This window comes from Protopterus annectens, chromosome 5.part0 (assembly GCF_019279795.1).
Source record: "Protopterus annectens isolate FY-2018-M chromosome 5.part0, PAN1.0, whole genome shotgun sequence".
Taxonomy (NCBI): domain Eukaryota; kingdom Metazoa; phylum Chordata; order Ceratodontiformes; family Protopteridae; genus Protopterus; species Protopterus annectens.
This window is the reverse complement of record NC_056735.1, coordinates 1,852,109,432-1,852,125,443: the sequence shown is the minus strand read 5'-3', so window position 1 is coordinate 1,852,125,443 and position 16,012 is coordinate 1,852,109,432. Positions and strand designations below refer to the sequence as shown.

Genomic DNA, 16,012 nt, shown 5'->3' with positions numbered 1-16,012 from the left:
AAGCAAGGTTGCCCTTTGTCTCCTTTGTTATTTGCTCTATCAGTTGACCCTTTTGCGAATTTTATTAAATCAAATTCAATGATAAAGGGCTTTTCAAGAACTTCACTAAAGTGTTGTGGTCAGATAATTGTGATATAACAAATTCATTGTTATTATTTAATGCTCCAATCCCTAGCTCAATTCGAAGAACACAAGTGCATCTCCTCTGGTCTCTGTTGTTGCAAGCAATAACAATAAACTAGAAATGTAAAAGCAACCTCTCATTTTCAGAATTTATTTCTCTTGCAAAAAATGTAATAGGGAAATTCAAACTACTCATGCAAGAACTTCAAATGTTACACATAAACTATTATGGTTAAAACTTACTTAAAGATCTTTTAGATAAATATTAACAGTACTTAGAAATTGCTTATGTTATGGACTTTTTATATAGTTTTATTTGCATTAGTTGTGTGTTTAACTGTTATATTGATTTGTTATTTAAAATTCAATTAAAATTAAAAAAAAAGATGCAGTCCTATAAAGACTTGTAGTGGAGGTCAGTATTTTTTTTTTTTTGGAATTTTTTATTCTCCATTGCAACTGGCCGTTAGCTACCACCAATGCCTGTCATCACTCATTGGGTCTATCAGGCTCTGCTATTCACTCCTAGACTTACTCTGATCCCTGTTCAGGGCCTTTGAGGAGATCGAGGCCTCCTATTGTAGCACTGTATTGCTGCCAGTGATATTTGTACTTAAGCTCTTACTGACATTTTCCCTCTTACACTGTGCACATTTCTAAAAGGTGGATGTGCAGTGTATTGTTCCACCTCTGTCCACCTACTCCCACTTAGAACCATGCCCCCTTGTGTCCCTAGCCTCTACCTGGGATCTAACAACAGGTGCATTTGAGCATGCACCTTCCCTCCCAGAATTGTAATGACCATCCTTCTCCTGTTATATTTCAAATGACTGAGCCACTAACTGAACCTGAGTCCCCTGGCCCATGCTTAGGCCTTTATCCCTCACAACCACAGTGCACCTGGAGGTTGGTATCTGTGTGAAACCATGGGATATGATATGTTTGCCCAAATGTCAGGAAAGAAAGCATGACTGAACAAATCAGTCTAGAAAGAAATATTAAAATACTGTATTTTTATTTTCGAATGCATTTTTACTAGTTTCTCTTAGTTACTATTATCTATATGGTTAGTAAACTGCTTTAGCATCAGAATGTAAGTAAGGTAGCTGAAGGTCATCACATGTCCTTACCTTGTACATTTTGGCAGGATTTAGGTCTCAGAAGGAAACTTCATTGATTCAAAAACAAGTAGAAGTTTCAGAAAACATATCCATTGTAGATGTGTACGTAATGTACAGTAAGTTAGCAGTTTTGTTCATGGAAGTCACAACTTTTGGAAATTACGGTATAATAAACTAGGATTAATTTGTTTATTTTGCTTGCTGAAACAGAATAGGGGCTTTGATTATGTGCTTGTGTAGGATGAAATAGATGGCAGACAAAACATAAAACTGAAACAGATTTTCAGGATCATCAAAATTGACACCCCAAAATATTGATAGCTAAGGTCAAATATTTTAATTTGTGGCATGCAGGAAGGTTAACTCTGTGGCAGTCAAAAGTGAACTTACTCCTATTCAGTCTTTTCAGCTGATGTACAAAGGAGGGTACAAAAAACAAGTAAGTAAAAGAGTAACATGATGGCCAGTGTGTGCCTGCAAAATATACAGAAATAAGAACCATTTTATTTGGCATGTTCTGAATTATCATGCCTTGAAACAGTTTGACATGGTGCTAAAAATTGTTTTAACGTGGCATGACAATTCCAGTGTGTGTGGCATGTATTTGGAAAATGCAGAGTTTTTTGTCATTGGTGTAGATTTTTTGTTTTATTTGGGGTTGTTTGTGGAGACTGTGATGCTCTAAATATATAAAGCTGAAGGTGGTACATTACTGACAAAGGATATAATTTTTTTATGCTGTTATTATAATTTCCTTTGGATCTAATAGATATAACTCTGAATTAGTATATTTAGAGATTTTTAAAAAACTGGGCAAAAAACATCCACTATGGAGAATGTAAGGGTGTGTGCAGCCCTCCTGCAAAACAATTTAGTTTTATGTTGAGAAGTGAATTAACTGTGCTCCAGCAATACTGCTTGGTGTTAATTTCATTTTTGCTTGTATTTCTAGCTTGGTGTGGCATCTCACTGTACAGCACTAACAGAGCTTCTAATGAGGCCAAAGTCGGTCATGGCTTTTTATCAACATTTTCATCTGTGGTGTAATCCTACTAAAATACCTCCTCCCCCCACCACCACTATCATATCTGTTTTGGTCAGAAATGTCTTTATTGTGCTGTGTAAGAAGAATATTTATGAAGTTAAATGAAACATTACAATTGACAGTTTGTCATGTTTCCAGTTTCCTGTTTGCTATGGATAGATTTAAATGAAAAAAGTTTTTGTGTGTTACAAAAAGTTGAATGTAATATTGATATCGGGGAGGGTGATTCTTTCAGTAGCTATCATAACCATACTGGGACCCTGGTTGGTAATGGCCGGAGGGTTGTAGTTTAACTAAGTATATTATAAGGTTAGTTTATTAATGACTTTCATTAGCAGAGACTGCACTGAAGCTATTCTTAAAGCTGAATTGGTTTTGGCATGTGGTTGTTGGCTTTTGCCTTTGTCTACCCAAAATCCCTTTATTGTTGCCATTAACTTCCCAGCCCCTATTGGCCCTTTCATTCCTCCCTTACTTCCCAGCATTCAAGTACACTGGAAGTGGGAAGTAAAAGCCAGAGACTATTGCCATCATCCAATGTATGTATGTGTGTGTGTGTGTGGGGGGGGGGGGGATATTTCTTTGCTGCTGTCTACTTTGACTGACCAGCAGGCATTATGCAGTGTCCTGCTACAGCATACCCAATGTAAGTGAGTTCTTCTGGTTACCTGCTATGCTTGGATAGACTCAGTGCAGTCCTTTTCTAAGCTTGTACCCATAACTATTACCTTTGCATTTAGCACCCATTTGAGGTCTTCCAGCAGATGCTGCTCCTGTGACAAGACTTTTCCAAGTCTTATTTATTTATTTGTTTGTTAACTGGGGTTATGGTCTGGTCCAAGGATCTTTTTCAGCCACAACTTAGTTACAAAGGCTTAGTTAACCTACAGTAAGGTTGTTGCAGCAGCATTCAAGACAATTGTTACATTAATATGTAAAACAATTGTTTTTGCATCAGTACAAAAAATTATAGCAGTCGATTTTTTTTAGCAAAGTCCACATAAACAATATGACTAAACTGGCCTTTGTTGTTTGAAGCTGTTTAGGTGTTGTTTAAAGTTAGAGATGAATGTGGCAGTCATTTCCATATGGTCCTTTTGGAAGAGATTCCTGGGAATTTCTTACAGGTCTTCTACAAAATGAAGTAGATTTGCCCTGGTGAAGTCCCTAAAGATGATCTCATTTTGTGGTTAGGTTCATAAGGACCATGTTATGGATATTAAGGCCTCTAGTGGGTAGTATTAGAATTTACTCTACCTGGAAACACTGAACATATTGATTTGTAGAGGTGTAAGTTGGGTAATTGAAATCCTCTAACAAGAAGGCATTTGGTTTGATATTTAACCTTTTGATTGTATTAAGGTAATCTCCATGATCTTTGGGAAAACTGGTGGGGACTGTAGCTAACAGAGAAGTAATTGCGGGATTTGTTAATGGTGGTTTGGATCTGCAAGAGCTCCATGTTAGGGTCTCGGGTAACTGAGTGTGAGGTGATATTTATGACAAATACAGATGTTCCCCCCACTTATCCAAGAACCTGAAGGAGTGATAAGCACTGAAACCTTGTATAGAAAGAGTGGTGTCACTGCACTGAAACCAATTTCTCGGTAAGTACACAGATATGAATATGTGCAAGTCGCAGGAAGGGCTCAAGTTCAGGTATCTTTCTGTTTAGACTCCCAATATTGAGTAGTGCCACCATGATGTCGAAATTGAAGTTTGAGCTTGCTATGTAGGAATGGTTTGGGGGGGGGGGTCTGCCTAAAAAGTATGGAAAGATTCTTCCCCTGCATATTGCAGTATTTCATTTTCTTTAATTTTATTCTGTCTGGGATTCATGGCAGCTGGAATTTACATGGTCCCTCATGCATGGTTTCACCTGAGGCTAGACTGTTAAAGTTTAGTGGTCTCAGTTATTGGGCCCCATGACTTCAAGACATAGAAGACTTATTTGCACCATTGGCTCTGCACTGCAAATCTTACTCTGGGTAGCCCTTTTCAAATTCCATTCCCTGCAGTGGCAGTCACCATGATTGTGAACTAGGATGGGAGGTATTATCAGGGAAAGACAGTCCGAGGTATATGGTCACAGCTAGAGGCCAGTCTGCACATCAGTCTTCTGGAGATGATTGTGGGCCTTCTCATTCTGCAGGTGTTCTGAGACTCCTTACCTCAAGGTGCAATTCCCATCTACTCCAACAAAATGGAAGTGATTTGGTACATGAACAAGCAGAGGGAAACCCACTCCTACCCCTCACTGTTGAGAAGCTTTGATGTTATTGGAATGGGCTGTGTGAGTAGTTCACATTGTGGTAGCCAGCCATATTCCATGGGGTGCAGCTTTACAGCAGTCAAGTTCAGCTCCTGCTTAGTGACACTTCAAGAGAGGTCCCTCAACCTTCCTGAAGCACTAAAGTTTTTCTGTTGCTAGGGAGGCCTTGCTATGACCTTTTTGTTTCTCCATCTAATGCCAAATGCAGTAACTGCTGTTCACTCACCTGTCTTCCAGTGGGGAACACTCCAGAGATGCTGGTGTCTAAATATGCCCCCCCAAGACTCCTTTACACATTTCTTCCATACCACATATTTTAACGTTCATTCAGAAAGCCCAGAAAAACAAGTCCAGAATTATTTTTATAGTCCTGCTCTACTGTCAGCAAGTATTATTCCCTTTACTGACCTTATCTTCTGGAGATCTTTTTACATACAAGGACCTCCATAACCCAGTTGACTCACTTGAACATGAAGCCTGACCTGGGCCTTCATGTAATTTTCCTAACTGAATGGCTGTTCCAAGAAGTTCCAGCGATGGCCAGAGGCACTTCATGACCATGTAGAGTGGCCCATATCCTCCATTCTGCCAAGAGGTCTAATATTTAAAAAAAATGTACAAAAGCAGATGGACACACTTTTCTGTTTGGCTTACTTCAAAAGGGTTGAACTCCTTTGCTGGTACAATGTTTGCAGTTTAATATTGCCTTTCACAGATTTTTGCTATAGGCCTAAGTTACCCTTCTATAAAGATCTACCTTGCTAAAATATCATGCTTAAATTAGGACTCCCAACACTTTTATTGTCTTCCTTAAAAGTTTGCAAAATTTTCTTGAGAGAGAATTTCCAGTTCTGACTTCCTGTCAAGGGTCAAGTCCCTCCATGGTGTTTGTATTTTGTTTTAATGATATTAGTCCTGGGTTTATTCCCTCATACTCAGTTTGCTTACTGTATGGCTATGAGCAAGTCACCTAATGAGACAGTGCTCTTGAGCTAAGTTTGAAAAAGGTCCTGATTGCCTATGCCATTTATTATGGTAAAGGTAAGGAAATAAAGCTGTTTGTGTAAGTTGATGCAAAAATTAGAAAAATGTTATTATGTATAGATAACTAATTAATGTTATTAGAAATCATGTTTGACTATGCAGACTTGCAGAGTAAATTGCTTGCAGTCCTTTAACTCTGTTGGATGAAAATTTGATTTAGAGATAAAGATGTAAGTAATTGGAAGATGATTTTTAATCAAGTATTGCAGTACACACACACGGACACACACGCGCACACACACACACACACACACACACACACACACACACACACACACACACACACACACACAGATGATGGAGAAAAGTCTAGCAAAAGATCGAAGTCCTAATGACAGAAGTACATCTTCCTTTACTTTGTAGTATTAAGGATATATGATTAAAACTGTTCAGTCTGTGTGCAGAGGTCAATTTTGTACAATACATAATTGATTTGTAATTGGAAAGGATATAAATAGTGCTGATTCTGCTCTAATGACTGAAAAGATGGAGATGTTGGATGAGTTTCTGAGAAAAATGTGCATGATTAAAGAATTTAATCAGATTGGTAATGGATATAAAACAGATTACTTTTCAGTGTACATGCAGTGAATTTGGTTATCTTTTGAAGGGGATTGATGATGATTTTAAAATGAGTATACCAGCCATGCCAGATGTGCTTTATCACCTGAATGAAATTATATGTTGGTATTTAAAAATATGTATGAATAAAAAATGGTATTAAGGATCCCTCATACCCTGCTGGTTATACTGATGGGTTGACTTTTTTGATTAAAGTACAGGTATGATACATATGGGTAGAGAATAGACAGAGATGATATCTAAAATTATATAATTTATGGAGTGAATTAAAAAATATGGTATATTAATTATGGTGTTGCCGATCAGGCTGAGATGTGAGTAGATGAGGAAAGAATGGAGCAGATTATGTCACAGACAGGAGTACAGACAATAAATCCCACACTGCTGTTAGCAGTGTGATGAAGGCATAGGAGTCAACAGAGTTTAAATCATATTATAGTCACTCAAAATATGTGTGTGTAAGGGATGAAATTTATACACCACCATCTACAGACCAGTGTTATAATCATGAGCTCCCCAGGATTTCACCCATTTTAATGTGAAATCAGTGTCTTCCAGAGCAATCTTATCAGCAGTAACTGAAATTTAATAAAATTATTTTTATACACATTTGCACTCAGAAAAGCTTTCATGAGGGCCTTTTGATACCCTGTCCAGTGACATTATTCATAATGTGTATTCATGGTATGATGCACCAATCTTAATAGTAATATTTTGCCAAGACCCCAGTATTGTTTAATCTTACAATGACCCAACCAACATTAAATTATGACAGCTGATGGCTAGTCTTTCTCCGTCTCTCTCTCTTTTCAAATAACTGGGTAATAACAGTCACACAAGTACTGTCAAGATACCCTTCAATAATGACATATCAGTCACAAGATTTTAAGACTGAAAAAATAAAAAAATTCTTCTTTGTAAATGATGTGATTACACATACAGAACAGTAATTCAGTTGCCCTGAAAATAAAATGATTTGATTTGAATAGTCAGATGGCAGAAAAAAAAAGTCAGAATGTATATATGCTATTTCCAAGTAAACAAAGTCCAACAAATGTATAATCCAATAATCTTGCAGCTTCCTCTCTTAGTTAGAATTTCTAAAGTTTAAGTAATAGTTCCAGACAGAAATAAGGAAAAGGATAGCAATGCCTGTGGTACAGTACACATATCTGTGATCAGAGATAGTTAAAAATCCAAATAATCCCAGCTAACAAGAATAAAAAAAAAAAAAATGACAGCACTAGCTCTGCAATCACTCCATGGTGGTTAGAGGTTTTTTAAGAGCAATTCGATTCTGTCTTTTCATTTGAAGCAAGCTGCAGAATACTTAGACAGTACTGTTCTATGATGATGTAATTCATTCTATGAAAGAAAATGGTGAGCATGGCAATTGTAAGTAATTATGTATCATTAAAAGAAAACAGTTTTACATTTTAGATATCTAATGAACTACATAACTATTTGGATATTTATATCTAACGCATATCATCTGACAGAAGTAACAGTGGTTTATATGAAATAATGTTACAAAAAGAAGGAAATATGTGGAGAAATGCTATGTTTCGAGGACAGAAACAGTCAGGAAAAGTATTATCAGTGTTTTGGCATAGCAAAGCATTGTCATAGGCAATATAATGGACAACAATGTCTTTTTCTGGTGTTTTGGAGAGGTCTATTAGAAAGCACCTCTTTATAAATAAGAGAATAGCAGCAATGAAAATGAGATTATAGAATTAAGTTATGAAATGGTATAAACTGACGTTAGGAATGAGGACATATATAGATAATTATAGATTTTGTAAATGGGTGAGTTGTAAAGGGACTTGACTGGTTAAATTATCTATTTAGCTTTCACCTCAGGTAAGAATAATATTGGGAGTGTGAATAAAGAAGTTATATGAGAATATAATAATTTCTCTCCATAATAAATATAGTCAAATAGTCAGTAGGAGGCTCTGGAAAGAACAGAATTATGTTATTGTAATAAGAGCAGTAGCTCCATAGGAACTAGGTGAGTGCTGCTACCATCAAGAGAATGGGAAATTATTGCAGTGCAAGTGGAGAACTGGAACTATTGCTTGATGTGACAAAGTGGTTTGGCAAGTAACACTGCAGCCTCACAGCAAGAAGTTCTCTGTTTCAGTTCTCAGGTGAAGTACCTTATACATGGAGTCTGCATCCACATGTTTTTTCCACGTGTTTCAGTTTCCTCACACCTCCCAAATGTATATAGTGGCTGAATTGGCCTTATACAAATTGCTCATAAGTGTACATGTATTGTGCTTGTCTAAGTATGGATGTGTGCATTTTGTGACAGACTGGCACCATATCCAGAATGAGTCTCAAAGCCTGACTCCATTGGCTGCTGGAATGGACTTCAGCATTTCCACAACCCTGTGAAAGGATAAAACAGGTAATCAGAGAACAGGTGGATGCATAGACATATTGTAAATATACTGTAGATATGTTTAATGACAGCAGTAAAAGGGTTATTAAAAAAATAAGGCTGCAGCATTTAGTACTTCCAGGTATCTCTGTCTAGTTCTTCATACTTGGGTTGTTCCTTCACTACAGGATAGTCACTTTTAAATTATAAGCTACTGTAAATGCTTAACATCTGGTTTGACCCTCAACTGACCTTCACAATCCATCTGGACGGTCTGTCAAATTTAAGAGACTCTTGGCCACCTGTTGCAAAAAGTCATTTCCTTCTCTGTTAAATGAAAGGAGGCCACAGCAAAACACAAATTGATCCCTATCTTAGAATATGGTTTGTGATGTAGCTAGAAATTTATATTTTGTAGTCGGACCTCATTCTGTTGCCTCACCAACCTTCTATATTTAAAAAAGTGTTCTTAACCCTCAGAATGCTGCTCCTATACACACTGTTTTCAAATATTGCCAGTTATAACCATAAGAAGACTAGTTTTAGAAGCACATTCCTATTAAGTAAGCATGATTTGTATAGCACTATATAGTTTATAACCAGTTTACACAGTTCTAAACATTCTGTGCTGTTTGATCCATAAAGTTTCTAAGAAATGGTCAGAAAAAAATGTACTCACTTAAATACACTTGAGTGTGCCTATCTCTACCCTTGCTTTAGCGTTGATCACTGCAGGTTCTTCCATTAACAGTAACAGATTGTAGGTAATGTTAAACATACTATACATATTTATGTTTCAAGCGTCAAACTGCAAACGCCACTGCACCAGGCTTAAAAAAGCTAGGTAATTATTAGCCCACAAAAGGGTAAATGTTGCCTGTTGCTTCCTGATCCTTAAAACTGTCTTCTTAAATGGAATTTCACTTGTAGTCTGACTTGCTAAAACCACTTTGAGTGAATTTTGGAGTAAGGTTTATTTTGCAGGTGGGAGCAGCCCCCCATGTACCCCCATTTGACAGCACCCCCCCTCACACACACAAAGGACTTGTATATACTTACTCCAAGGTCATCTGATAGTGGAGAAAGTAGAAGATTCCACTGTCAGTACCGGTTTCAGCTAGTTTTTTTTTTTGGGGGGGGGGGGGGCTGTCGGCATTCACATAAATAGTACTTGATTGACACTCTCCCTCTTAAACTACTTTCCGCCCTTTCTCTATAAATTCAGCCATTTACCAAGACTCTGCATTCCTTCTTATTAAAGTTTGTTGCATTATTGAATATTTTGCAAAGGCTAAAGCTTGGACTGTTTTACCATTGCAAGTAGTGAGCAAAATTAACTATTAGCAGTTCTAATTCAGTTTTACTGAGCACCATGTTATGAACATCATATAGATTTGAATAATCTGTTAGGAGTAGGCTATTTTATTGTCAAGCTAAGCTGAGGCTGTGCTTATGTATTCATTTTTATATTTATTAACTTAGAAAGTGCTGCAACTTACTATGCACAGGTTGTCTTTTTATTCTTTACCAATCCTGTCTGGTAAAGAATACAGAGGAGCCAGAGCCTGTTCCAGCACTTAATGGGCACAAACATAGACATCAATTGTGAATAGGGTATCAGTTTGTCACAGGATCTCACACACACACACACATACACACACACACACACACACACACACACACACACACACACACACACACACACACACACACACACACACACACACACACACACACACACACACACACACACACACACACACACACACACACACACACACACACACACACACACACACACACACACACACACACACACAGGCTAGCACACAGCAAAGACCCATATGGATAAAAGGATGACATACAAACTCCACACAGAAGACATCCGCTTGAGAGTCAATCTGGAGAAAGTGGGAACCAGTAATGCTAACAATTGCACCACTGTGCTGCTTTAAATGCTGTTTCATGCTGTGTTTTGAATTTGTACTTATATTCACTTTATACTGTTACTCTTACTGCAACTGAATAGTAGTTGAAGCTGATAGTAGCTGAAGCTGAAAAAAGGCCCTACCTAGATTGCAGTCTAATTATCATAAACATAAATGAATGAAAATAAACAAATAATTGCTCTGCTACTTAACTACTAGATACTGAAATGGGCACACTGCTTAGACCCAGTCGTCATTTAGTGGTCGTTTGCTGTCAGATTCTGTGCTTCTGAAGTTGGTTCATTATTTTTTTTTTCCCAATGTTTATATTTCTCTTCATCTTAAAAATTAACCATTTATTTCTGTAATCTGTTGCTTACTATTTACCAGTCAAGTTATATTTCAAACATAGCTTTTGCCCATTACTTAATCTTTATGTTGTGCCTTGTACATTTTGTACCTCCATTTAAGAACGATTTAACTAAAAAAACAAGTGATAAAGTAATTTCTGTGCAGTGTGCAACAGTGAATCTTACTTTTTCCTCCTCATCCAGCAGAGACTAATCATTGACCAAATTTGATGCAGCACTGTCACCTAGTGGCTAACTAACTGATTTCATGACAATCGCAATCTGAATTCTGGTCCTAATCACAGATTCATTTGTTTGTAAAAGTGCACTGCTTGACTGCCAAGTTATCTAAGTAAGTGAAAGTTTTTAGTTCATACTGTGACAAGTTTATTTTCTTCTTTTGTTTTACTGTTGTAGGTGCGCAGTACAAGTATGAGTTCTGCTAGAAAGGGCACATTGATTCAGCATAACGAAACTAGAAGTCCACCTTTCAGTCCTGTTACCTTCATTCCTAAGAGTGACGTGTGTACATCTGAGAAAATCATTCATCAACAAAAGATGTTTCTTACTTCTAGACTGCCACTGGTAAATGGCCTTAACAGATGCTGTGGTATCTCTCAGCAGGATTTATCAAACAGTTGTCATGAAAATGTCAGCAGGAGATCCAGTGGTACATCTGAGGACTCGTGGTCCATCCCACGTTGCAGTTCCCTTTTTTGCTTGCCAACTACAGGCTGTTCTCCACTTCCCATGTCTCCATTCAATAAACCATTCCAGCTCTCCTCTGATAGAGTTTCCCCTGGAAGGATCTTGCAACAAGAACAAAGAACAAGACTTGCAGTTGAACTTGAGGATGCTGAGGAGACGGATGTTGATACAGGAATGAGGGTTTCCTTCTCAGACTTATCAGTGGTGTCAGCATACTCTGCTCCTAGTGAGTGTTGCAGTGACATGGAGAATGCTCTTCCAGTTGAAAATCAACATAAAGTTAGCACAGACAAAGCCATCCACAGAGTAAGACCTTTGTCAGCAATGAGCAATCCCCTTCCTTCCACTTCCACCTGTAACTATACCTCACTTCGGTCCCTCAATGATCTAACTTCTGATTCTTTTTTGTCATCTCAGTTGCACCTTTGTGTATTATCACCAACACCTAATTTCTCAAAAACCTCAACAGTCTTTCATTCTAGTAGTCAGACTGCAGAAATAGATAACCCAGTGTCAAATCATGAGACTTCTGAGGATCAAAGTGATAAAAATGCCGAAGAATTCTACATCTGAACAGTTGCAGTCAGAGGCTGCCAGTGGACTAAAATTGCAGCATTTTTATATAATGTGACTAACAAAGGAGATAAAACTAAACTAATTTATTAGGAAATTAAAGAAAATCACATTTTGGGACTGAATTTTCAAATTTTGTATGTGCAGTTCAGCTGCTTTTATTTATGTCTGACTTTCAGAGTTAAGACAAGATCATTTTGTAAAATGTTTTATCCATGAAAGCAACATGTCTTGGAGTTAATTTTGCCCAAAGTTATCCCGAAAAAGGAACTGCATGTGCACCACTTTGAACCGTGAGTGTGCTGGTGTCAGCATTTCGAATAAGGTGTACTAATTGACTAAATCCATCATTTGTAATATAGATATGTTGTCATGCAAACAAATGGATTGTAGTTATTGCTCCCTTCAAACCCTAAACTGTTTATATCACTACTGTATGAAATATAAATAATAATAACATAAAGCCTCAGGAATAAACATAAGCATTAGCTTCCTTATTGATATTGTTATATAAAACTGACATAGCTGCTTTACTGCTGCATTGATGCCAAATAATGTATTATATTAGTGACATCAGCCAACGATTTCAAAATATGTGCTGCATTGCCATGCTGTGTATGTGGAGGACGTGTTTTGCCAAACACTGTTTGCCTGACTGACAGCAGCACGATTCCTTTAGTAAGATGCGGTGTGTACCTTCTCCACTGTTCATGTTGGTATGTATAAGTTAGGTGGATGGGGAGCCACATGGTGGGGGTACTTGATTTGTCTGTCAGAGAACAGACCTTTGATGAATAATCATGAATCCTGTATGTGTTACCGAGCAGGATCTTAAAGGACTTATACTTACACCTTTTTCAAACACATTGCTGTAAAGTAAAAGTTTAATACAGAATTAATGTTTCTGCTAGACCTAGGGTGAAGGCTCATGAAGCAAAAGAAAATAAAATTCAGAACATCCGATCCATTAGTCCTACTTATAATTATTATTAGCAGGCAGCTGTTGTGGTAGTTTGTCACATATTAATATCTACTTTTATGATGATTACAACTGTAATTTTTACAGAGCCTGGGTGAAAAAAAGCACAGTAATGCATGAATTGAGGTTAATCTGTTTTATGCATGCATTACACAAGTGTAGGTTTCTAAACTACATCTTTGTAACACATAAAACAAATGTTGCTGCTGTGTTGTTGTTGTTGTATAGATGTATGGGGAGTACAGGAGAATGTTAAGGAATGATGGGAATTGCTACCTGGCATAACACATACATATCGGTGTCTCTTTTGTTACAAATAAAACTTGTGGTTAAGCTGAGTGCGGTTTTCTTTTGTGCTGTTGAAGCAGCTTATGCAGCACATGTAATGACACCAATGACAAAGGATCACAGAATACTGACTGAAGCCGTCCAGACTCGGAAATTTTAACTACTATGGAATTAACTTGAATCAGTTAAAAATACTGTTTTTTTTTTAAGAAAAGACTTCAGCCATTCCCCAGCCTTATGCACTTTAATTAGGGCACTTATGTTAAAGTTTACAGTTTGACACACTGGTTCCTTGTAACTAGTTTGCCTCTTATGTTAATGAGCATATATTGATGCATTGTGGTTCTGAATGTAGCTAAAGAAGCACTCTGTGAATGCTATCAAAGTGTGGCCTGCAGAGCTGCAGCTGGGACACCCTGTGCAATGCCACCAGTTAGAGCCCCTACAAACAAATTGAGGGGAGAAGGTGCTCCAGAGCTGAGGAACACACACACACCACACAAAAAAGGAAAGTCAGAAAGAAAAAAAGAAAAACAATGAGAACCAAAAAAAAGTGCTGCAGACCTGAGGGGGAAAGGTATTCATCTCAGGCTAAGAAAAAAGCTGCTATATGGCTACATACAACTCTTACCTGTCTGTTGATACGCCATTATGTTTCTGTATAACAGCTTTAGTTATATTGTTTCAAATGTCTTTCATTAATTGTAGCAAGGAGCTTCATTTCATAACACATCATGATACAAACACTGACTAAATCCCTGCAAGCAGTCTCAGTAATCATATAAATAGCTGTGATTACAATCACAGCTGCGAAAATGATGCACTGCTGACACTGCTTAAAGCCTTGCAAGGACTGATTGACACCTGTTACACTTTTAGTAATGCCATCTAAGAGTAGTTGCAGTGTACCACGGATTGGCTGAATGCCGTTTAAGAATCTGTGATCGCAATTGTAGATGCTTAAAAGATTACAGAAACTGCTTTCAGTAGGCCAACCAACGCCTCTTCTACACTACCCATAATGCCCCCTAACAGCTTGCAGTTGGGATAGCCACCCCATCTTGCAAACGCTAGCTATGCCTCTGGTGTCCTGCACACACATTCTATTTCGGAGGTAAACTTGGTGATCCCACTTTTATCCCATAGCATGACTCTATTCAACTTAAGAAGCATTTTCTTAAGATTTTTGGGGTATTGTCCTCTGTAGTAAATGCCTGTAGTTGTTGTTTTTCTTTCGGCTTTTCCCGGTTAGGGGTCGCCACAACGGAACTCCGGTCCACTAATGATTGGCGGTCGGTTTTTATGGTGCCGAGGTGCCAGCCCGATGCCCAACCTTCAACAAAGGCACGCCCATTCACGCATGTCTTTTGAATGCCACTCGACCATGGGGAGGACATGCAGACTCCACACAGAAGGCGCTCCAGCCGAGTATTGAACGGGAGAACCTCTTGCTGTGAGGCGACAACGCTACCGCTGCACCACTGTGGCTTAGTAAATGCCTGTAGTAAATCCTTTATAAGAGACAGAGAGAGAGAGAGAGAGTACAGTGAAGTAGGTTAGGTGTGAATGTCTGGGTCTGAATCAATTTGGTCTCCTATCTGTTGTTAGTGTAACTCTGAAGAAGTCAGTTAGCTTTCCTGAGGTCACAGTTCACCACTGAATGTAGGACATTTGGCCTCAAAACACAAACCTAAGGAAACACAATGACGAACATATTTCTGTGCTTCTTCACCATTATGCAGATTGATAGGCTTCCCATAAGGACGATCATAACCAGCTGCTCAATAACAACTGATCAAGAACACAAACCACCTACAAACCACCAGCACATGTTAAAAATAAACATTTCTATGGGGACAACCCTCTTCCCATACCACTTATGTATACTAACTCCATGATCACAAAAGCAGTGGGGAAAATAGTAACTCTCCCATAGAGGGTGCATTAGTCTCACACAAGCAGTGATCCTGCAGTGCCTACATTTGAGTAATATACCCCATCGGAAAAGGTAAATATGACTAATTGTGTTTAGGTAGTAATAACCCAATCAAGTGGCCATCCAGCAATGTGTAGGAAAACGAATTCACAAGATAATAATGACTGAAAAAGACCTAGTAGCACGTGATGTTCAGCCCATCTGCTTACCTGCAGTACTCTACCTTATGTAGACTTCCTTCACTTTGCATGTCATTGTTGCACAACTGGTGTCCCATTTTCTCCTCACCATGAAAGCAGTGGGACCCAGTCCCACATGGTGATTCAGGTCATACTTGAACACATTGGTGTCTGAATGCTATGAAAGAGAAGTCATGTATTTGTGGAGTGTGCTATGGGGAACACTGGTACTAATCATGGAGTCTTTAGTGGTATCTTAAAGTACTGCTTAAGTTGCACTTGAATGTTATAATGTCTTATTACACTGGCACTTGCTTTGTTACAGGTGATAATCCTGTAGTGAGATCACTTGACACAGAGAAGGGGAAAGATGAGAGATTCATATTTTAACAATTATCCCTTTTCTCTGAGTCTGTGTGACATATGAGGAAAACTTCTGTTCTATAATGAATAAATTACAGATGTTGTTAAAATAGAAGACAGTTTTAAAATGCA

General features: G+C 38.0%; 1 protein-coding gene across 1 annotated transcript in view; it reads left to right on the top strand.

The window, feature by feature from the left end:
- The window catches only part of FAM124A (family with sequence similarity 124 member A), a 1,272,948-nt gene extending 1,259,496 nt beyond the window's left edge, over window positions 1-13,452 (top strand). The window contains exon 4 of the mRNA XM_044071681.1: window positions 11,272-13,452. Coding sequence (XP_043927616.1) covers window positions 11,272-12,135 — 864 coding nt within the window. The 3' untranslated portion in view covers window positions 12,136-13,452. The remainder of the gene's footprint in view (window positions 1-11,271) is intronic.
- Window positions 13,453-16,012: the final 2,560 nt, after the last annotated feature.